A 22,891-nucleotide genomic window follows, 5' to 3' on the forward strand; every position below is an offset into this window, starting at 1 on the left:
TAGCTCGAAGCTTATACCAACCTTTCTTGCAGGCTCCAACTATCTTCCATCCTTGTTCTGAAAATGATTTAAATGCCATGAAACTATGACTCTTTTGGCCTATCTGCTTTTCCACATTCCCCATTCACAGAAGTGCTTCCAATTGGATTTTGTTCCTTTTTTTTTTTTTCTTTTTTTTTTTCTTTTTTTTTTATAATAAATATCCTTCAACCTATTTTTTTCTCATTCTTCTTGGAATGGTCTGTTTTTTTTTTCCTATGCAACTCGTTTATAAGGACCTAATTTTTATAACGGATTTAGTTTCTTGCAAAAATAGGCAGCTCGTTGGCTTTGCCTAGCTATAGTAACTGGTTAAGATTTTGTAGTTATCTCCTAATTCTGTTTTGGGGTATTTTCTTTCTTCTAATTATTTTTAAGTGCTTTTATACGATTTTTAGGGTGTCTTTTGGCTTTTAGTTTAAACACTTTTTTAGAAAAATATATTCTTTCCCTATGTTTTTTTCTTTTCTTTTTCTGGTTGAAAGGCATGTCTCAGTTTTTTCCGTAGAAAGATCCTAAACATTGAGATTGTATCCGTTTAAACTCTAAATTAATAATTATATCAATTTAAACTCGAATGATAGTGGTTGTATCAATTTAAACCTAAACTAATGATTGTATCGATTTAAACCTTGAACTTCTATAAGTATATTAATTTAAACCATTCATTACATTTTATCTGGATAAACACCATGTGAGACTTGTAATTTTATGAATTAAACATCTAAACTTACATAAACGAATCAATTTAGTTTCTTAATTGAGATTTATTTGAAAATTGTTGGTTCAAATTATAATCATCAATTTTGTTAAGTTGACATTGGTAAAAGTCTACAAACGTTTAAATTTTTATGCATTGACGATTTTCAAATATAATCCTAACAAATATTCTAAATCGATTAACTTATAATAATTTATAAGTTTAATTGATGATTTTATTGGGAGATCAATAACTTATTTCGTGGAGTTAAACTTGATGCAGATGTGGTTTGATATCCAGTACTCTCCTCTGATTCTCTTTCGATTGAATGCTTACGCACGATGTATGGAAGCAAACCGTGTGGATGGAGAACTCCCCTATTTATAGAGTTTTCAGGTGGGCTTGAGCTTGAGCTTGCTTGGTCCATGGACCTGACTCCCTAGGTCCAATTAATCAAATTTGGGCTTTATTCGACTCTTGGGTCAAACTAAACCTATTTTTGGACTCAATTGAACTTTAGCCTAAATAATAATATCAAATTGGACTAAATTAATTTTATTAAATTCAATAATCGTGATGAAAACGTGTGACAACATCGAGATTTGCCAATTTATATATTCAATTTAAATATGAGATACATATCAGCTTTTAATTAGCCCCAAATTTAATTATTAATTTAAGAAATGACGTGACAGTTTGTGATTTGTCCAAAATTTGTAATCCAATACTAATAAAGATAAATTTGTTAAGTTTAAAAATTAAGGGACTCGAATGAAATTCAACACAGGGATAAAAAAATTTGTAATATTTCCATTTTAATATATTAATTATATTGTGATATATATTTTATTGTTACCAATGCAGCCAGCAGCAGGTTTGCCCGAGAGGTTAAGGGGGAAGACTTAAGATCTTCTGCACATAAGTGCGCGTGGGTTCGAACCCCACAGCCTGCAGTTTTTCTATTTCCATTTTTAGGAAGAAACCAAATCTATCCATACCATGCCAAAGTTTCTAACACCATTATTATGCAAAATAAAGTGGCTAAATTTCATTTCATTTCATTCTTTTCTTTTTCTTTTTAATTGTTAGAGGTGTATATTGATTCTTAAGCTCGTTTGATAATCAATTGGTTTTTTGTTTCTCTTTTTAAAAATTAAATATATAGACAATATTTCATCTCTAAATTTATTCATTTGTTATCTACTTTTTACCAGTGGTTTAAAAAATCAAGCTAAATTTTGAAAACTAAAAAATTGCTTTTAAATTTTTTTTTTTTGTTTTTGAAGTTTAGCTAAAAATTCAATCATTGTACTTAAGAAATATGCAAATCATGGTAGAAAAATAGGAGAAAATAGGTTTAATTTTCAAAAATTAAAAAAAATTACAATTAAACTTTCAGAAGTTGCATTAGTTAACTTATCTTTTATAGAAAAATAAAAAATTGTCTTTACTGTTTTTCTACACCCGGTCACTTCTTCTTCCATTCCCTTTCTCTCCGTTCGTCAACTCGTGATCTAACACACTTCTCGTTTTCCCTCTTGTCTTCTTCCATCTTTTATTCAATATCCTTTTAATCCCCCTCTTATTGATTGCTTGACATTTGTTTATCTTAAAAAAAAAAAGAATATGGAATCAATGTTTAAGGATGTACGTTAGTAATTATGTGTTAATAACTAAATATGTTCCTTTTGTATTTGCCTGTTATCATTTCCACGAGTTTTAAGAGGAGATTTTGATTTTGAATTTTTGTGAGATTTATGCTTTAACAAAATAGTTGCTGATAAAATCGGTGTTAGAATTGGACAAATGAGAATGATACTATCAACTACAACCATTCTTTTAGACTTAGTTTGAAAAATATAATGTGAATCATATAATCGGTTCAATTAAACTTTTAAATTGTTACATGCAAATCAATTTAGATCACTTGTCTTACATTTGAAAAGTGCCAATGCACTTAATTCTTACAAGTGTGTAGACTTCTTTAAATATCATAATAATAAATTAGATAAGTAAAATTGATGTATGAACATCTTTCAAAAGAAGTATTAATTGAGAGTATACACTTTTTTGTTTATGAAAGTTGAAGGGTGTATATTGATAGAGTTATGAACATATATGGTCTAAATCGATACAATTATTAGTTTAGAGTTTAAAACAATATAACCCACAAGTCCACAGTGTAAATTGATATTTTCCCAAATATTTAATGACCAAAGTAGATATTTTGTTAATAAAGTCCAATAACAATTGAGAACTAGAAAACAACTATTCCTTTGAAGTTGAATGTTTAATTCTCATGTCCCTATAGTTGTACTAAAAAAAGAAGTAATATATGTTTTTTAAAGGTTCCAAAACCACCATTTGAGTATTTTTATTTATTTTTCTATTTCATAATCTTGAACATAAATTGAGACTCATAATGACTTAGAAGAAAATTTTAGATCGCCATGCAATTTTAAATAACTTCACACTATTTCACTTCTCAATTTGTTCAAATAACATATATATATATATAAAAACTTCAAGAATATTATTGTTGTTGTAATTTAACCAATTCAATTTTCTTTATCAAATAAATTTTAAAATACCTGAATGTGTAAAGGACTTATTGAGCACATATATTTAAAGTTGGACAACATTTTATATGAATTTACAATTTAACAAACTGAAAAGAAAAGAAAAAGAAAGTAAAAGGGGAAAAAAAGGCATCTTGAATAGGTGATTTGTATGGATGACCCAAAATTGGGCCTAAGATGTCAAGTGACCCATATTAAAATATATCCAAATGATTTTTTGCTGACACAAAGTTTGAGTGAAATTATATATAAAAAAAACTCGCGTATGTGGAAAACCCCATCTCGCTCTCGCTCTCATTCTCGATGATGAATCATTTGTGAACATTCATCGAACAAATGTGTCGTCTTCTTCCCCTCTCTCGCTCTCTCTATTTCATTCTCGTTCTCTTCCTTTACTCATTCGCTCTCTCTCTATTGTAGGATCATTATGACAATTCTATAGGCGTGAATATGATTTATTTAAATTAATAGAAACTTTTCTCTAAATGGGTCCAATCAAGCAAATTAATATACTTTTTATTAGCAAGTAATTTAAATAAAAAATTTATGCAAATACATTCACTTCAAAAAAGATCAATAAATTGACATGCATAAACAAATTTAAGAATAAAATGTAGCAATTAGTTTGATGCAATGAAATATATTAACAAAATAATTGCGAAATTAAATGTAAAAGAGATAGAGAAATTGACCCCGGTAAATTTAGAGATTTAGAGTGGTTCGACTCAACTTGACATACATCCACTTCCCAAGCTCCTTTTGAACATGTCACTACGAACTTTACTCTTTCCATAGCTCAATGTCATCGCTACAATATTATTTTTTCAGGAGCAAGAACGAACTCAATCATTTCCACGGTTGAGGAACAAACCATTACAACTTTTTTTTTTTGAGATAAAGAGCAACCATTACAAATGAAAAAATTAACGGACGCTCTTACAACTCTCTAAAAGAGAAGATTTACAATTTTTAGCTCACTAAAAATCAATCCTCACAATACATAAGTCTCTCCTAAGAATTAGACGAAAAGAATAAAATTTGAGAGCTTTGAGAGAGAATAACAATGGAGGCTTTTGCCAAACTGGAGGAATGTAAAACATTGTGAAATTATTGTTTTAATTTTTTAGAATATGAAGAGTTTAAAAGAGAAGAAAGAGGTGAAACCGAAATTCAATTTGGTCTTTGGACCTTTGAAAATAAAATCAATGGTAGAGATTTTACTTTTTTTTTTTTTTTTTAAAAAAACAACTAGCCGTTCGATACATAAAATAATATAATAATATATATATTTTTTCAAAGTCATTTCTTTTAAAACTTAACAAAAAGTAAAAGTTCACCATGCGTTCAAAATTAGTTGTTAGACACAAGCATAAAATATATTAAATTTATTTTCTTTTTAAAACCAATCAAATAATCAAAAGTTCACCATGTGTTACTTATCAATTGCACAAAGTAGCACATTTCAATTGATTCACTTTGATTAATTTAGCCGCCACGTCATTGACATAAGATTTTCCCATTAAGCTTGTTTCGGTCATATATTATTCATTTGACTTTCGATTTGAGTGATTCGGATTGGGTTGGAATTGTTGTCCCGAACTCTACACGATAGACACTTCAAAACACTAATATAGTTAATGAATGAGAGCAAGTTTGTTATGATCAAAATATTAATTGATTAATTAAATTTAATTAAATTCGAGATCAAGGGTAAAAAAGTCAGCATCTGTTAGGTTGCTTCATCTCTCGCCCGTCTTGCTCTAGCTTTGGTCGCGCAACGTTGGTTGGAGCTGTAGGGTCGCAGAGAAGCTCTCACTCTCTTTTGTTCTCTCACACATCGTTGTCGAAGCTGATCATGCATCATTTGTCAGAGATGTAAGGTAGAGCATCGTAGGTAGGAGCTGCATTCGCGAAGAAGAAGAAGGAACCGTGTAGGAGTTTTTTCAAAATTTGGGTGAGGAAGAAGGAAATCACCATGGGATTGAGGCAAAAATAAAGGACAAACGTGTAACTTCACGTGTCTATGAAATCAACCAAAGTTCATTTGACATTTTTTTTAAAAGGTGGGCCATTTGCCATTTTAGATCTTTATAATAGGTTTAAATTATCTAATGGGATAACAAGTTTGTAAAACACACACAGTTATACATGGGAACTTCGTAAGGATGGGTCACATTTTGAGGTTCACTCGAAATTTGGCCAATCTTTCATAAATACTAAAAAATTGCCCTTCTGATGACATCAGCCGCGTGTGAAATGTCCGTTTAGTCTTCAAAACGCTTGAAGTTGCACAAGCATCGCATATTCTCGCTTGTTCATCTTGTTTCTGACTCATTCCTCTTGTTGGAATGCCCATTGGAAGAAACCGTCGGATGCTCGCGCATTCCTCTTGTTTTTTCCTTATTCTTCTCGTGTCTTCCTCTCGTTCATCTTTGGATAGAAACCGAATGTTTTAAATCTCAATCTTCAGTCCTTTCTCATTCATCTTGTTTTATACTTCTTCTCGTACATTTCTCTCGTCACATAAATTTGTACATAAATTGAATCACATGCAAGAAATGGAAAAATGTAAACCATAATTTGTACCAGTATTGGCATTCGACGGTACCAAAATCGAATCGCATGCAAGTTTTGACGTTCAATTTTGACGGAGAAGATGAAAGAAGTTTTAGCGAGAGGAATGAGAGTCTAAAATTTAAAACGTTCAATTTCAGTTCGATGAAGAACGAGAGGAATATATCCAAGACGAGATGAACGAACGAGAATATGTGATGCATGTACAATTTTAAATATTTTAGGAACTAAACAGATATTTTACACACGTCTAATATCATCAAATAATCAAAATTCGAATATTTATGAAGGATGAGCCAAATTTCGAATATGCCTCAAAATTTGACCCATCCGTGCGAAATCTCCATTATACATAAAAGTGGGCCGCAAAAACATAAACAAAAGGCAAATCAAGGCTTTCGCCTTCTCTATCGCGCTCGAGGAGCAGCGAGCTAATTCTCTGTACTAACACCTGAAATTCGAAGTTCTCATCTTCTTCATTCGAAAGCTATGGTCGGAATGATGATGGCTGTTAATTCAAGGGAGAGGCTCGCTAGTTTGATTAACTCAACCAAGATTGCTGCAGATATACCTTCCAAACTTGCTCGTTTGCGTCAATTAAAGAATGTTCTGCTTCCGGAAGACCCTGTTTTAGTATCCGAGCTTCTCCCTCGCATCCTTGAGCTACAGTCCGACCGCTTCAGCCCCATCCGCAAGTTTGTCGCAGAGTACGCCCCTTTTCTTTCTCTAGGTTAAGCTCATTTATGCGTTCATATCCGATTTTTGCATTCAATTCATGAAGCGATGGAGATGCGAATTATATTTGTATCGTTTTTCTGTTTTCTTTTGCTGTGATTTTGGGAGTTGAATGGGGTTTTCAAATTCCAAGTGTCTGAATTTCTTGCATTTCCAAAGTCGTATTTTCTAAATTTGAATTTGGTGATCGTTCTCAGGCGTTCTGCTTCTTATTCTTAACGATTAGCCTTGCACTTTGGTTGCTTGTTTTCTGTTGCTCGAAACAAAAAAACTCCCCACACGCTTCATTGGATACAAGTAATTTATTACTCCACAAGTTGATGGGTGGTGTACTGGTAGTTAGCTGTATCACGCGCATGAACTATCGAACTCTAACAATCTTGGTTGTAGTTGCTTCTTGCAATTTAGAAAGATTCCAGAGATACCCATCTAGTGTTACTGGTGTGGTCACGTCCCTCTGCAATCGTCGTTATCAGTGTCAGAAGGTTCATTAAATCAAGACTAATGATACTTGTGTAGATCAGGTGGTACTGTTGTGCATTTCTTCTGTCCATTTTGCGTATTTGAGAGAAAGATTTTTCGACTGATACAACTTAAGTTCCATTGATGATGTACTGCGCTGTCTGAAACTTATTTTCATTGATATCTTGGGGTATGTCAATGAGTGCTGGTGGTTCTTCTTAAACCCTACCAAGCTACCAGAATGCCATGGTATTCATTTAAGTATTTATGGGATATATGATTGCTTATCTCTCAATGACATTTAAACTTGTGATAAAGATGTCATCTTAATGCTCTCATGAATCAATTTTGGTAGGTGAACTGTTAAAAAGCTGGGCTAAAGTGATATGGTCTTGATTGATTGAGGTAGCTTTGGGACTGTTTCTTACTTATTTAATTGTTTTATTACTGTGTAGGATGATTGGTGAAATTGGATTCAAGCATATTGACTTGTTGCCTCAAATTGTACCATTATTGATAACAGTTTTGACTGACGACACTCCAGCTGTCGTTCGACAATCCATTACTTGTGCCATTGATTTGTTTCGCGTTAGTCTTGTAAAAATTGCAATGAAGGTAACCATATTCTGCATGTTTTGTCAGGTGCTTAAATTTATAGCTTTTCTGTACAATGCCAGTTCTCATCACAAACCATTCCGTTATATCTACGCTGCAACTTATTTAGATTATAGTGTCCATTTTTTTTGGGTGATGTAGTAATAAAATAATCTCTTTAAGGAAAAATGTTGAAATCTCATAGTTTTAGGTTCAATTCTATTATATTACAGGGTCTATATTCTAGCGAGATAGACAATTCACTTCAATCATTGTGGACATGGATGTTAAAGTTCAAGGAAGAGATATATTCAATAGCCGTTCATGTAAGCAAAAATTATTGTATAATTAGTTGTATTTTTTTGTTACCATGTTTTTAAATACACATTTCTGTGTAGGGAAATGGTGGAATGAGTTTGCTAGCTCTCAAGTTTGTTGTAGAAGTAATTTTACTTTACACACCTGATCCTAATGGCTCTTCAGAGCCTCCTGCTTCTGAAGGTAGTTCTCGTGTACTTGGCTTTATATGGTTCATCATTGCTTGAGAGGCTTGACCTTTCTTATCTTTCAAATAAATTAAATAAAACGACTTAAGTTGTATCTGACCTTTGAAAACATTTCTTGTTGTATAGAAACATCTGTCGATTTTAATATATCATGGCTTCGTGGGGGTCATCCTATACTCAAGATTAGAGACTTATCAACTGAGGCCAGTCAAAGTTTGGGTTTGTTGCTCGATCAACTCAGATTTCCAAAAGTGAAATCTCTCAATAACGCAAAGATTATTGTGCTTATTAATAGGTTATTTTAATTTCCCTGCATATAGGACTTCATGTTGAACTATTTTATTTCCAGTCATTTATTTCTCAACACTTACAGACAAACTTCTGAATCATATTAATAAGACAACAATGTCCTTAAGTTTTCTCTAGATTAGTTAACTAGTAACTTGTTTCTCATTAGAAAAAGATTAGTTAACTAGTAAAAGAAAAATAGACTTATGATTATTGGTTCCTTCTGAAATGCAGTTATGACTCATCTTTTTTCTTTTATATTTCTTATTAGTCTTTCAACAATTGCGAAAAAGAGACCTGCATTTTACGGCCGAATTCTGCCTGTATTACTTGGCCTGGATCGCTCAGGCACTATCTTTAATGGGTTGCATGCTCCTGGTGTACATTATGCCTTAAAGAATGCATTTCTCAACTGCTTGAAGTGTACCCATCCAGGTGCTTTACCGGTAAATTTCCAAAGCTAAAATTTAACTTCTTGAACCCCCCACCCGAAAGAAAATTGGCATGCTCCGACTCTAGTTGGGTGAATTTTCTGTCTTATCCACATCTTAAACCTTTCTTTAATAGCTTGTTATATGTTTTTGTATGTGTGCATGTATATACACACATACACACGTACACACATACATATTATTTACCAACTGGGTTGGCTGCCTGATGATCATAGGACTGAGCTATAAATCTTGTGGTAGCTTTGAAGTTATGGGTTCGTAGTCAAACAAAGGTAGTCACTTAGGATAGGAAATATTATACAATTTGCTCTTTGCCATATGTAGAGTTAGGAAGTAATCTGGTGAAATTAGTCGAGATGTTTATAAGCTAGCTTGGACACCCACAGCTATTATAAATGAAGTCCTGCAATTTTTATTTGATTTCTTCTCCTTGTTGAATAGTATAGTAAAGCTACTATAAAAAATTGTTCACCTTGTATGGATTGAAGTGATAATGGAGATAATTGTGGTCACTGTAGTGGCGAGATCCTCTAATTGGTGCCCTGAGAGAAATGAAAGTTAGGGGAGTGGCTGACCCATCCCTTCATCAAGTTTCAACAATTAATGGATCTGCAGAGGAGGAGCAGGGTGACGGCCATTTAACCAAGGTAAGTGTCAACTTCTTTGTCCATTTTTGGTTAAATATTTATGAATGCAGTCTTGATTAAAGCCTTCTTGCTGAAATCTGGTTCGAGAGAAATCAGAGAGTTATTCCTGACAAATCTCTTCAATGGAATGATAGATTTGAAGTTGCAAGGACTAATGCCTCGGCTTGGTGTTCTCTTTCTAAACTATTTGCTAAATTTTCCATAGAAGATATTTGTCTGAATTGGAATGCATTTATCTTTTCAGTTTAGACGTTTATTTCTCTTATTCCTCTGTATTTTGAGCTTTTGTTCTTTTCATAAAGTGTTGTCCGAAAGGAAATAAAGAAGATTAAAGGTTTGCTGCCTGAGATGTGGCATACGGGCAAACAAATCTGCTTACAACTTTGATCTTTTATAGGATGAGAAGGCTGCTGTTCAAAGAACTAATATTATGCATAATAATTTGGGAAGGAAGAGATCTGGAGAACCAGACAGCTGTGATTTGAAAGAGGATGGAAATGGATCTGGAAAACGTGCCAGACCAACAACTAATGTCTCAGAGTCTGAGGAACCATCTAAAGAAATGGAGAGGAGTACTGTCGTGTCTAAACAAAACGAATCATCAAGTGGAACATCTTCCACGGAAGATGTGGATACTGGACCAGCGCAGCAACTTGTAACTATGTTTGGTGCCTTAGTTGCTCAAGGAGAAAAAGCTATTGGGTCCTTACAGATCCTTATCTCTAGTATTTCCGCTGACTTGCTTGCTGAGGTTGTCATTGCTAATATGCGTTTCCTTCCTCCTCATCAGCCTGATACAGGAGATGGAGAACTTCTGCAGAATATGTGTATAATTGGTAGTGATGCTCAAGCCAAATATCCATCATCATTTGTCGCTGATGTTCTTTCATTATCTAGCACCTTCCCACTGATTGCATCGATGTTGGATTCTTCTAGGTCATTATCTGATCACATGGTAGTACAATTTTTTTCTGTCATGCCTTGAATTCTGGGCCATATTTTCCTTGGTGTTTCACTATTTTCTTTATTGGTGATGAGAATGTTAACTTAGGTTGTCATTTATGTAATTTCTTTCTTTCTTTCTTTCTGGAACTTGTTGTTCTGCATTATCCTCTTAATTTTTGTTTTTAATCTCATCCCTAGAAACCTCAGGAGGAAGGAGACCGTCATGCAGTTCCTATTGTTGACAGTGCTGGGACAAATCATGATTCTGAAAATGCTATTACGCCAACTAGTTTACCTGGTTCCAAAACTCCTATATCTGAAGCGGAAGAAGTTTGCTCAATCATTCCATCTAGTATACCTGATGTGGGCAATTTGGACAGTGGGATACCGGGACTTGATCCTTCTGTTCAAAGTGATGGGATGTCAGAGACTGTTGTTACTCCCACGCTTGCATCATCTGGTTTTGATGAATCTAATCAAGAGAACATTTCAGCTATGGATCTGAGCTCCTCCTTGAAATTATCAGTTTCTAGAGAAAAATCAGAGGAGCTTAGTCCAATGGCAGTTGTTTCAGATGTCAACAGCTTGGCCTCTTCAACTGCAACTTCTGCGGGAGTGTCTTTTCAGTTGGTCTTGCCCAAGATGTCAGCACCTGTTGTTGACCTTGTAGATGAAGAGAAGGATGAATTACTCAAACTGGCATTTGTGCGCATTGTTGAGGCATATAAGCAAATAGCAGTTGCTGGAGGTTCGCAAGCCCGCTTTTCTCTATTGGCATATTTAGGAGTGGAGGTATTAGTTTTTTCCTGTGTGTGGTTATGAGAAATATTCTTAAGTTGAATTTGATTAAGAGGCTGGTTAAATGATCAATATTTTGTTCAGCAACCAATATGCTGTATATCATACAATTAACAGTTACTACATGCATTATGCTCAAGTTCTCAAATTTGATGACTCTTGAGTTGATTTATCACGCCGTTCACCTACTGTATACTATGAGAGTGGGGCTGCATGAGGAGTTCTTTTACCATTCCATTACCTTGTCCCTTGTAACCAAAATAAGTTTCTCTTGTCACATATTGATCATAAGAGGCAGATTTATACATTTGGAATGCAACAACCTTTATTTATTTATTTTTAGTTTTTGATAAGGACGACCTTTATTTTTTACAATTTAGACAATTCTCCAAAGTTTCAGAAAGTGTGTTCCTTTACAAGGGTATTTCTTCTGATGGGCACTGAACAATTTGTGAACTGATACTACTATTATTCAAGCTATGATTTTGTGAACTTTACAGTTGTACTTCTTTTGTGTGCTTCCTAGTTTCTTAAACATTGAGATGTTCTCCAATTTTATGATTTTCATATTTCATGATTTGGCACGTTCAATTTGGTTGGAAGCTCATCGTATTTCAGATTGTGCTCGTTCTATACTTATCCTTTAATTTCTCTTTGCAATAGTTATCTATCTAAAGACGTAAAATTTGAACCTTTTTATTTGCTTAAACTTTCTTTCGTTATTGAGCAGTATCCCTTGGAATTAGAGGCATGGAAAGTGTTGCAAAACCATATATTGGCTGATTATGTAAATAATGAGGTGAGCATTTGTCTTAGAATAAGGCTTCTACAAAATTTTACTGTTTCACTCTTAACCTTCTTCTTCCCTTTGTTATTCTCTTGTTGCTCTGTTCATGTATAAAACAACTTTTTGTGCTTACAGCAATGTCTTAAATCCATATGGGTCCATGCCTTCAATTGTTATTTTTTTTCCTCATCTGCAAGGCACTCTAGTCATTTGAGAAATATACTTACTTGCTGCTATCAACATTTACAGAGATATATAAGACATTATACTGTAGTAAAGATTCTTTCCTTTTGGAACTCTCTAAGTAACTTGAATACTCTCTAAGCTCTTGTTAACATCAATTCTTTAACTTCATTATCTCTAAAGTTCTACTCCCTGCATCTATGTTGTAGTAAAGTCAGCCTAGAGTCTGGTATTTTAAAGACGTTAAAAGTAAAAACTATTTGGTCAATGTTGCTCCAACTTGCATTGAAGTATACTCCTGCTTATTTTTATTGAATAAAAGTGTCCTACTTTAAGTCTGCTATTGAAGTATACTCCTGCTTACTTTAAGTCTGCTATTATTTTTCTTTTGCATTGGAAAATAAATTATATTGGTTTCTTTTTGTGTGCTTGGTTTGTCAGAAATTTGAATTCATGTTTCATTTTAGTCAATTAAGTTAACATGCATGAGCTTGTATAGATGTCCATCAGTTCCTCTCTCTTCTCCTTATCTTTTCTTTTCTTCTCTCTCTGTGTTCGACTAAATTTATACATGCTGACCATAACAATTGATTCAGGGGCACGAGTTGACTTTGCGGGTTCTGTATAGGTTATTTGGAGAAGCAGAAGAGGAACATGATTTCTTTACATCTACAACTGCTGCTTCAGTATATGAGACATTTCTGCTCACTGTGGTGTGTGCTTTATGACCTATTTCTTGTAGGTATTAATTTGTATATATGAGAATAATTTGATTTTCGATGCCAGGCAGAAACACTTAAAGATTCTTTTCCTCCATCAGACAAGTCATTAAGTAGATTACTTGGTGAAGCTCCTTATCTACCAAAGTCAGTCATGAACCTGTTGGAATGCATGTGCTCTCCTGGAAACACTGAAAATGCAGATAAGGATATTCAAAGTGGTGATCGTGTAACTCAAGGTCTTAGTGCAGTGTGGAGTTTGATTCTGTTGAGACCCCCTATTCGTGATGTCTGCTTGAAAATTGCCTTAAAGGTTTAAATTTTCCTCAAACTTATTTCAGTTTCTGTTCTACTTCAATTATTTTCTCTGTAATGTAGACTTTTAGTTCACAGGTTGTACATCCATTTAATGTTTGCTTGCTGAGCATAATTATGTTTAAACAATAGTAAACAGCTAAGAGTTTATGACTACAGTATCATTCATTGTCTGAATGCAGAAGATAAGCCCTAAGATTTGATATTTCTTATTTGTTTATGATTAGTTTGGATAATTTCTAATACCTTTTTTGTTTGTCTTTAAGTGTTTTTTTTGTCGTGTAATTACCTTGCATGTGTCTGTCAAAGCATGTAATGTTTGGAGGGGTCTTCCCCTCCACTCCCACTCACTTTGCTCTAAGAGCCTTTTGCCTTTTATTGACCGCACTTTGACTCTCTCTTTTTTTTTTACCATGAAAGAGCACTGTACATCTCTCCGAGGAAGTGAGGATGAAGGCAATTCGTCTGGTAATTTGTTGACAACTCAATGTTCAACAAAATTCGTCTTCGATGTACTTAGGTTTTTTATTTTTGTAGGTTGCTAACAAGCTTTATCCAATACTATCCATCTCTCAACGAATAGAAGACTTTTCTAAGGAAATGCTGCTTTCTGCCATTAATGACCTTGCTACAGATACGGCAGATGCTGATGGATTAGTATCAGAATCGCATAAGGTTTGTTTTCATATGGAGATGTAAGAAAAACATCAAAGGCCAAATTAAATACGATGAAAAATTGTGTCAAGTATCACACAATTGTAATTTCAGATGTCTTATTTGAGCTCATAAGTGGAATTTTAGTTGAATGAAAAGTTCCAGATTTTAGTTAGAATTCCTGATTCTGGAGCTCAAGTATTACACCTTACCTAATTCTAGTTGTTCAATGATTTTTGATGTTTCAACTATTTAATTAACTTTGTTGTCACTTAACAGTTTGGAAATTTAGAATTGACATTGGCAATTGTTACTTATTTAGCAGGATGCTCATCCAGAGAAGTCTTTAATTGAATCTGGTGCCATCAGTAAAGATATTTCCTCTGATATCCATCCTTCACCCATTTCACAAGCTGACTCATCTCTTCCAATCTCTGAGGCCCAGCGTCGGATGTCTTTGTATTTTGCACTTTGCACAAAGGTTTGAGGTGGTCTTATGTAGTAATTTAAGTTCGTCTTAAGATTTTTGTTTGTTTGTTTGTCTGTTTTGTTTTGTTCTTGAAGCTTATAGTCTGTTTGTGTAATCTGAATGACAGAAGCACTCACTTTTTCGCCAAATTTTTGTCATGTATAAAAATGCTTCTAAAGCAATTAAGCAGGTTTGCCCCACTTCATAATGCTGCTTTTCTTTCTTATCATCAGTTCAGATTTCTGAAATTTTTATCACTTGCATTTTGTATAGGCTGTTCATGACCATATCCCTATACTTGTCCGCACAATGGGCTCATCCTCAGATCTTCTTGAAATTCTTACTGATCCTCCAAGCGGAAGTGAAAATCTCGTAATGCAGGTTTTTCCTCTATCAACTAAACTATTTGTCTACTGTACACTGAGACCCAGAAAATGAAGGACATAACAGTTGGTTTTTGTTTCCCTGATATTTTGCCATGTTAGGTTTTGCATATATTGACAGATGGGATTATTCCTTCTGCTGAGTTAGTTTTTACCATTAGCAAGCTATACAATTCAAAACTAAAGGTAAGCATTATTCTCTTTTGACAATGAAGCTATTAGCTTAAAACTTGTTGATTTATTTTTACATTATATTTCCCTCAGTAGAAACATCTGGCCACAGTTTTCAGGATATTGAAGTTCTGCCTAAAGTCCTAATTGAAAAGTCTCTACTAATAGATAAGGTGCTTACTTTGCTAATGGCTGTTATGTGTTGATTGCTTTTAGGATGTGGAGATTATGATTCCTGTATTACCATATCTACCAAAAGATGAGGTAGATAACCTCTCTCTCTTCTGCCTGCTCTTCATCTGTGTCTATCTGGGTACCTTTATGTTTTGAGCTTGTATAGTGGATATATATATATATATATATTTTAATTTGAGTTTGTCGTCTTACCAATTACCATAGATGTTTTCAGTAATCTTCTATATCACTTTTCCTTAAAACATATTTATTTTAAATTTAGCTATCCAAGTTTCATTTCTTTGTAGTAGGAATCTGGCTAATATCTTCTGCCTTTGTTCAGCTCTTCCAAAATATTGGTTCATAAAAACCTGAATCTATAGTTGTTCTCTAATCGTTATAAGGTTAAATTATAGTTTTTGTCTCCAAAATTAAGTGTGACCTATCAATTTGGTTCTTAACTTTTAAACCGTGTTACTAAATTTTTCACTTGTTTCAGTTACTCCTTGAGTGTCCCTTAAAAAATTGATGAAACAATTACATAGCACTCACAGTTCACTGGCGTATATTACAAGGGAAAAATTGTTCAATTTGGTCCTCGAACACTAAATACTTTGTCACTTTGATACTTGAAAATTTCAAGGGATGATTTGGTCCAGAACGGTTGAAGTTGGGAAGCTTAAGTTTGTGCAGCATGTGCTTGATACAAAGATTATTAGAAATCTTAGTTGAAGTAACTTATGTTTGGTGTTTGAGTTTGTGATTTGTAAAAATCCACATACGATTAAGAATCTGGATTAATAAGCCAGAATTTAGATAACTCATGGGATTAACGTACCTTCAGCATGGATAATACATATATACCCGATATAAGTATTAACCCTGAGCTACATAAAGCTCCTATAAGAACTTCTAAATATATTCCTTATTATCTCAACTGTTTCAAAATTATCCTTCAAGATAACTAACTTCGCAACAAAAGAGATGATATAGCTATCATATGTACTTCCAACTTTGTTTAAAAAATGACCGCTTCTCCCAAGTTCTACACTGTTTTTATAGAGTTTGAAGGTCGAATTTGTTTCTTGGCCGATCATCTAACAATGAAACATGGGCACCCACATGGTGCTTATGATAGGAAACAGAAGACATTTCTCAAATAAGATAAACATACCCAGGACGAATGGCTATAAAAGAAAACTGGAGATTATAAAAAGCTTCCCAATTAATCAATAGGTCATTAAGACTGCAATTTGTGAAAAATATATTAGCACCAGTTAAATGCTTGAATAAAAACTTTTCACAAAAGTTGCAAAAGTGTGTTTGTCATCAAATTTCCAATTGTTGCCTTTTGACCATAAGCTCTGGAGGAAGGCTCCGACCGATTTCTCAATTTTTGCAGTTTCCTTTTGATATCCTCCATGTTACTTCTTGATGATTGTCTTTCATTTTCAGCAATTCAAAATTTCATTCTAATATTGCTTTCAATTTATTTTTGTTCTCATGTTGCTTAAAAAATGTTATCTATCGATTGAAATCACCTGAAGTTATTTTCTTGTTTTGTTAGGTTATGATGATCTTCCCACAGATTGTAAATCTCCCAGGGGATAAATTCCAAGCAGCACTTCTACGGATATTGCAGGTATTTTATTCCCCATTTTTCCTTGGCAGCCTATGGGTGTTAATTCTTCCATGTTTTTCTGGAGAAAATTTAGCTGTCATCACGAACGTATTAAAGTAGACCTTCGTTTTAGCTGGGAATATGTTTTATGCCTAAGCATTGCAGCATTCAACAGGCAAATGTTATTTTCTCCAACTAAAAAGCTATTTTTGATGATGCTTTTAAAGCAAATCATTAATGTACGAGGAAGGGTTTTGGTTTTAGGTAAATTAGCAATATAAGCTGCAAGAAGTAGAACTACTTGTTTGTTATTTTTATCAGCTTGGCTATATAATCATCTTCACATTTGAATCCCTTGTTTTAGATACCTTTGGTTTTTCGTGGCAAGTTATAAACTGCCAATCATTTCTTTTGCCCGGAACCACACTGAAGCTCTTTTCAATAGGAGAGTGACGAGTTTTGTTAATTCTTTACTAAAAAGCAAGAGACAGAATGATTAATGTACGTGAGTGTTTCCACCATATGATTGGTTGTATTCTAATTTCCACGTTGATTTTATTTTCTTTCAATCTCCTACCCAGGGATCAATTGGGTCATCTCATTCTGGGCCAGTTCTAAATCCAGCTGAAGTTCTAATTGCTATTCATGGAATTGATCCTGACAGAGATAGAATTCCTCTCAAGAAGGTTGCCCCTCTTCATTTACTCTATCTAAAACCTTTCTGTGTTTCCTTATTAAACAATTGGTTGCTTCACCTGCAGGTCACAGATGCATGCAATGCTTGCTTTGAGCAGCGTCAAACTTTCACCCAGCAAATCATTGCAAAAGTTTTGAATCAATTGGTTTGTATGATTGTGACGACTCCTTTGATAGCATATGGAGACAAATTTTCCTTTTTGAAATGACACCAAGTGGCTTGTTCCGTGCAGGTTGAGCAGATTCCTCTTCCACTATTGTTCATGCGCACGGTATTGCAAGCCATTGGTACTTTTCCATCACTGGTAAGATTATGATTCTTGCTCTTGTTGGTCGTTAATTTTTGATAAATGAGAATGTGTTGCAGATAATTCTTACTTTTTGGTGGGTAGCAGATGACATCTGTCATGATACTAGGTCAATTATAGTTTATAGAAGTATGATGCGTTATTTATGACACAAAAATTCCTTTGTTTAGTCTATTCTGTGCAAAATCCCAATTTGATAATGGTTTGGAAAACCCTTTTGATCATTTTTTTGGTTTTTATTTTTCCTCGTCAATAACATGGACTCTGCCCCTACCTTAAAACATAAGGTTCTCGTACATTCGTATTGAGCTTATATCTTTACATTTTTATAATCCACATATTTTCCCTTGTACTATCTCAATCTTGATCAAAGGACTAAAAACTACAAAAGCAATGCGCTCAATCATTTTCTTTCTTCTCTTCTACAATCTTCCATTTATTAGTTCCAGTTTGTTTTCTTCTTTACAGGTAGATTTTATAATGGAGATTCTATCACGTCTTGTTGGCAAACAGGTCAATATTTTTCCACTTTTAGATTACTTGTGAATCAAGGTTTCACCATTCTCAATCTGGCAATGGACTGTTGCAGATATGGAAATATCCTAAGTTGTGGGTAGGCTTTTTGAAGTGTGCACTTTTGACAAAGCCTCAATCATTTAATGTGCTGCTTCAGGTGTGTCTCTTGTAGAATTCCTTAAGTAATTTTTTCCTGTATCCTCTATGGTTATATGGTTATTTATTGTTTAACATTTTATGAGTGCCTGGGTGTCTTGGAAAGGGTTGAAGATGCATCTGGTTGTCATGGCTTGACTTATGGCGTCCCTGATGGTTGGCCAGTCACCCTCAGGAAGAAATAATTGGACTATGAAAGCTTCCTTTCAATCAATGACATCAGTGAGAGATGTTGATTATGGCTGATGTTATTGTTTAAGGCAAGGGTTGGTGTTTGGTTGCCTCCTTATGGAACTGACTGGTAGGGTATATGAGGTGTTCGGTGCGTTTGTTGGATTCCCTTGTTGTTAAAAGGGACCTGGGTAGTCTGAGACTCTGAAATTAGAGAGAAAAAGGAGAACCAATCACTCTTTTCTTTATTTGAGGGGATTAGGATGCGGCTCATACTTTCATTGTTTGATTTCTTCAAAGTATCCATGTTTGCATTGTTTTTTAACTTTTCGATCCATATGACACAAGCCTCACTCCGTTATGCTGCAAAAAACTTGTAGAAGCAAGGTTCCTTGTAGAGGGATTCGAAGGATGTAGCCGTTCAAGTGAGGGACCTTCATGCGATGGACAAGCTATTGGTTCTCTCTACCCTTTGCCCTTGAGTTGTTTCTTTTGATCAATATGAATATATCTCTCTGCTTCATATTAAAAACAAAGAAAAATCACGGAACTCTAACCCTTTAAAAGCCTGTCATCTGAACGATTGGAATAACTCCTTAAAAATCCTGCATAACGCACAGTCCAAAATAACTCAGCAGGTTGGCCCAGCATTTATAGAAATAGGTATGAAGGAAAAGAATGTGGTGCTGATCTTCAGCAGACTTGTTAAAAGTTTGATATCGCCATCAAGTTATATTTTTTTCAGGAATATAAGCTCACTTGACAGGGTTACAGAGAAATCTCTTTAGAGCTCAAGAGACGAAGGGTTATCCTTTATCGAATCTTTCTGATCCTGGCAGGAATCTTTTTTTACTGTTGTTGATATCCTCTTAAACTAGCTCTTTCCATTAAACTTCAACCAGCCAACAATCTTCGCTACTGGGTATGGCAACGATGGTCCTCCTTCCTAGGATGAAGAAGAATTTATGGTCCCACTCCCATGGCCTGAGTTCAAAGCTCTTTTTGGCATTTCTTAAGGTTTCTGCTCTTTTGGGGGTTGATTTCAATGTCAGTAGTTGGAGTGATGAGAGATCCTTTGAAGGTAGAATTGATAGGAGGATAAAGAGAGTCAACGAATTGACGGAGGATTTATCTTTGATTGAAATTCCCCTTTCTTATGGCTCCTTTGCTTAGACAAGTGCAGTCTGCCTATCAGATTCTTAGTTAATGCTGAGTGGTTAACTAAGTTAAGTCCTTTTATATTAGGTAGCAGCCCCAGACATACTTCTGACCATTCTCTATCTTGCTGGAAACTGGTACTCCGAAGCAGTGTACCATGCCTTCAAATTTGAGAATGTGAAACTTGTCTATTCTTGAGCAGAGTAAAAGAGAAGTTCTGTGGTTGATCGGTCTGGATTTTTTCTCCAAGAAGATGAAGGTTGTATTGTTGGTCAAAGCCTAGAAGGCCTTGATGGGGTTGTCTCTCTAATCGGATTTTGGAACTGAAACCTTGATTATTAAATACATCGAAATGTTGGCTCGATGATGTAGGATGAAGTGTTAGATAATTAGTACAGTTTAATTACTGTTTTTTTGGTCGTTACTGTTGCTTTTTTGATTAAGTAGTGCTTAATTAGTATTTTGGATTTAATTATTTGTTTTATTTTATTGAAAAGCTATAATTAGCATTTAGCCACTTTTAGAATTGTAAGGAGAGCTTTCGAATATTATTTTGAAATAGAACATAGGGATGGGTGTTTTCTCAACATAGGGATGAGTATTCCTTGTTTAGCCAAGGATTTATCCTATCTCAAATCGATGCATCATGGCCTTTCATTAAAAGCCAGCTTTTACAAGGTAGGAGCCTTAAGGTAGTTTTTTCTCCAGTCTCCCTTATGAAGTTGGCTGACACAATGGTAAAAGGAGATCCTTCAAGGGAAAAATACGCAAGGCCGATTGGTTGGGCGAGGGAACAATAACCTAGACCCCAGGACTCGATGCCCAAATAACTTAGATGAATGAAAATACTTGTACTAAAAGCATCGATAGCATTGCTGTGAGGCTACAAGTAGTGGTTGTGATGCTACTATGCAGAATTGCCTGCTTCACATTTTTTCGTTGTTTTGAGGCTAGTTTACACTTCGGAGCATCACGACACTATACTCCTGAATGCTCTCGGGTTTAGAGCGTCGAATAACACTCTTTTAAACGGGAAGGTCCCATTTGGCTCCTTTTTGTCTTTTTTCATGCCTTAGGTCCATTTTAACCTTCCTAAGGCTATTTTCTTCGATTATTCTTCAAAGTTCTTTCTATTCTGTCCAATTGCTTGGTTCCTACAAAACAACATGAAATAGGCATCAAAGCATATACTTAACGTATGAAAACTAACCTCAAAAAAACCTAAGCTCTAGAAAGCACTTTTTGAGTGCTTTTTCAGAGGCTAGGGAACGGAAATTTTAGTTTCTTCATTCTAAATGCTTCTTTCTTTCAACTTCTTTAATAGAAAGTCAGTGGCTTAGAGCCTCGAGGGAACTTAACAGAACACATCTCTAGTTTGGTGGCCGAAGCTTTATGAACGGGAGTTCTTGAGGTCTTTCAAATTGGGCTCTAATGTTGTAGTTTTCTCTAGGATATTTAAGGATGTTTTGGCAGGACTAGGAGCACAATTTCATACTTGAGATATATTTTGTCGATCATCGGCAATATATTTGTATGACATGTACAACATTCCATTCCACGAATTAATTGCTCGAAAGCAATGTCCTTATTATTGTTTCATGTGTTCTTCAGCTACCGCCAGCACAACTCGAAAATGCTTTAAACAAAACTGCAGCACTCAAGGCGCCTTTGGTTGCTCATGCTAGCCAACCAAATATCCGATCGACTCTCCCGAGGTTCTAGCATAACTATGGCATTTTCATACTACTTTTTTGCTTGTTATGTTAATCAGACAGATTTGCTTCTTTTTCAGGGCTGTGTTGACCGTCCTAGGGATTACCTTAGATGCTCAAAATACAAGCCAGGTGCAATCAAGTCAGGCTAACATGGTCGATTCAAGTAACTCAGAGGAGGTTGCGGTCCCAGAAAAATCTAAAGAATCCTCTGTTGCCGGTTGACTGATTGGGATCGATTATTTTCAGTCGTATCTTTCACCAAGTTCCATGTGCGTCAAACCTGCAGGGTTTTCCTTGATAAAGAAACCGAGCAACTTTCGCACACTAGATTTTCTTGCAACAAGCTTTTCTTCTAAGGTCAGAAGGGTATCATTTTCACTTTTCAGCTGAGAAAGGTAAAAATCATCCCAATGATTTTGCTTCCTTTAAAGCTACAAAAATCATATCAAGAATCTATAAAAGCTGTGCTGTAGGTAGAGAGTTCTCCTGATATTGTGAGGAAGAGCATTGCTCTAAGAATGTAATAGCAATAATAGAGAGTTGTATACTAATTTTTGTTGCTAGGAATTTATGACGGACAATTTGATAGAACTTACAATCTAGAAAAGAAGAGTATTTGAAATCCTAACTTCGAAAAAGAATATTTAAAACGAAGACTGTATTTTACAAGACTTTTGCAATTAAGAAACAATAATAATATTCGTTATGTTTAGTTAGCTATTAAAGTTATTTTAAAAAGCAGCCACTTGATTAGTGTACGCAAGGAGAATTCCAATTTTTTACTTCTACCATGGTTGAACTATTAAAAAAAAAAAAGAAAAAAAAAAAAGTTAGAAGTCACTTTTGGTCAAGTAACAATTTAGTTCTTGAACTTTTGTGGTAATAATTTAGTCCATGTATTTTTAAATTTGTAATGAATTAACCCTTAAACTTTAATAAGCAATATTTTGGTATCTATATTTTACGATTTGTAACGAATTAGTTCTTATTGAGAAAAATATATATTTAGTAAAATTTCATACATGTGTAGATTGTTGATTATTCAATTTGTAATTTTATTTTTTATAAACTATAAAGATTCTGTCGTTACCTATGAAATTTTAACACTTGATTTTAAAGTGGTATTTTTTATCATAGGCTAAATTATTATAATTTTCAATATGCAGGTATTAAGTTATTACTTATTAAAGTTTAGAGATTAAATTGTTTTATAACTAATTTATTACCAATTAAAGATCATGAACTTAATTGTTACTTTATTTAAAGTTTAGGGGCCAAAGTGATTTTTAATCTAAAAAAAATAAAGATAACTCGAATTCATGTGATAAGATCAAACATGTTAACTTCTAGTCAAATAACAAAAAGTAATAGAAATG

General features: G+C 34.2%; 1 protein-coding gene and 1 non-coding gene across 7 annotated transcripts; both read left to right on the forward strand.

The window, feature by feature from the left end:
* Positions 1-1,609: 1,609 nt before the first annotated feature.
* Positions 1,610-1,692, forward strand: TRNAL-UAA (transfer RNA leucine (anticodon UAA)). The gene has a single exon. It is a non-coding gene; the product is annotated as a tRNA-Leu (tRNA).
* Positions 1,693-6,201: 4,509 nt separating this feature from the next.
* On the forward strand, positions 6,202-22,235 carry ESP4 (HEAT repeat-containing protein). 6 transcript variants are annotated; one of them, XM_039025599.2, is made up of 27 exons: positions 6,202-6,599; positions 7,545-7,704; positions 7,917-8,009; positions 8,082-8,184; positions 8,316-8,484; positions 8,749-8,923; positions 9,448-9,576; positions 9,974-10,531; positions 10,720-11,313; positions 12,050-12,118; positions 12,886-13,002; positions 13,076-13,321; positions 13,744-13,791; positions 13,861-13,998; positions 14,300-14,458; positions 14,574-14,636; positions 14,720-14,827; positions 14,932-15,015; positions 15,217-15,264; positions 16,742-16,816; positions 17,377-17,481; positions 17,557-17,637; positions 17,725-17,796; positions 18,268-18,312; positions 18,389-18,472; positions 21,412-21,515; positions 21,593-22,235. In XM_039025599.2, the coding sequence occupies exons 1-27, from the start codon at positions 6,382-6,384 to the stop codon at positions 21,735-21,737; spliced, it is 3,990 nt and encodes a 1,329-aa protein (XP_038881527.2). In that variant the 5' UTR covers positions 6,202-6,381; the 3' UTR covers positions 21,738-22,235. The 6 variants fall into 6 exon arrangements, 5 of the variants coding, with proteins under 5 accessions (XP_038881527.2, XP_090168233.1, XP_038881528.2 ...); XM_090312107.1 differs by having other exon boundaries at positions 17,386-17,481; XM_039025600.2 differs by having other exon boundaries at positions 14,303-14,458.
* Positions 22,236-22,891: the final 656 nt, after the last annotated feature.

The sequence above is a fragment of the Benincasa hispida genome, chromosome 3 (genome assembly GCF_027475165.1).
Source record: "Benincasa hispida cultivar pf3 chromosome 3, pf3_genome.v1.1, whole genome shotgun sequence".
Lineage (NCBI taxonomy): Eukaryota > Viridiplantae > Streptophyta > Magnoliopsida > Cucurbitales > Cucurbitaceae > Benincasa > Benincasa hispida.

Bases quoted from the DNA above. Each gene is read 5' to 3' on its own strand.
- ESP4 (XM_039025599.2), top strand. From the start codon at position 6,382: ATGGTCGGAATGATGATGGCTGTTAATTCAAGGGAGAGGCTCGCTAGT. The intron at 8,010-8,081 runs GTAAGCAAAAAT...ATTTCTGTGTAG, and splicing joins TATATTCAATAGCCGTTCAT to GGAAATGGTGGAATGAGTTT. The intron at 13,322-13,743 runs GTTTAAATTTTC...TTACCATGAAAG, and splicing joins GCTTGAAAATTGCCTTAAAG to AGCACTGTACATCTCTCCGA.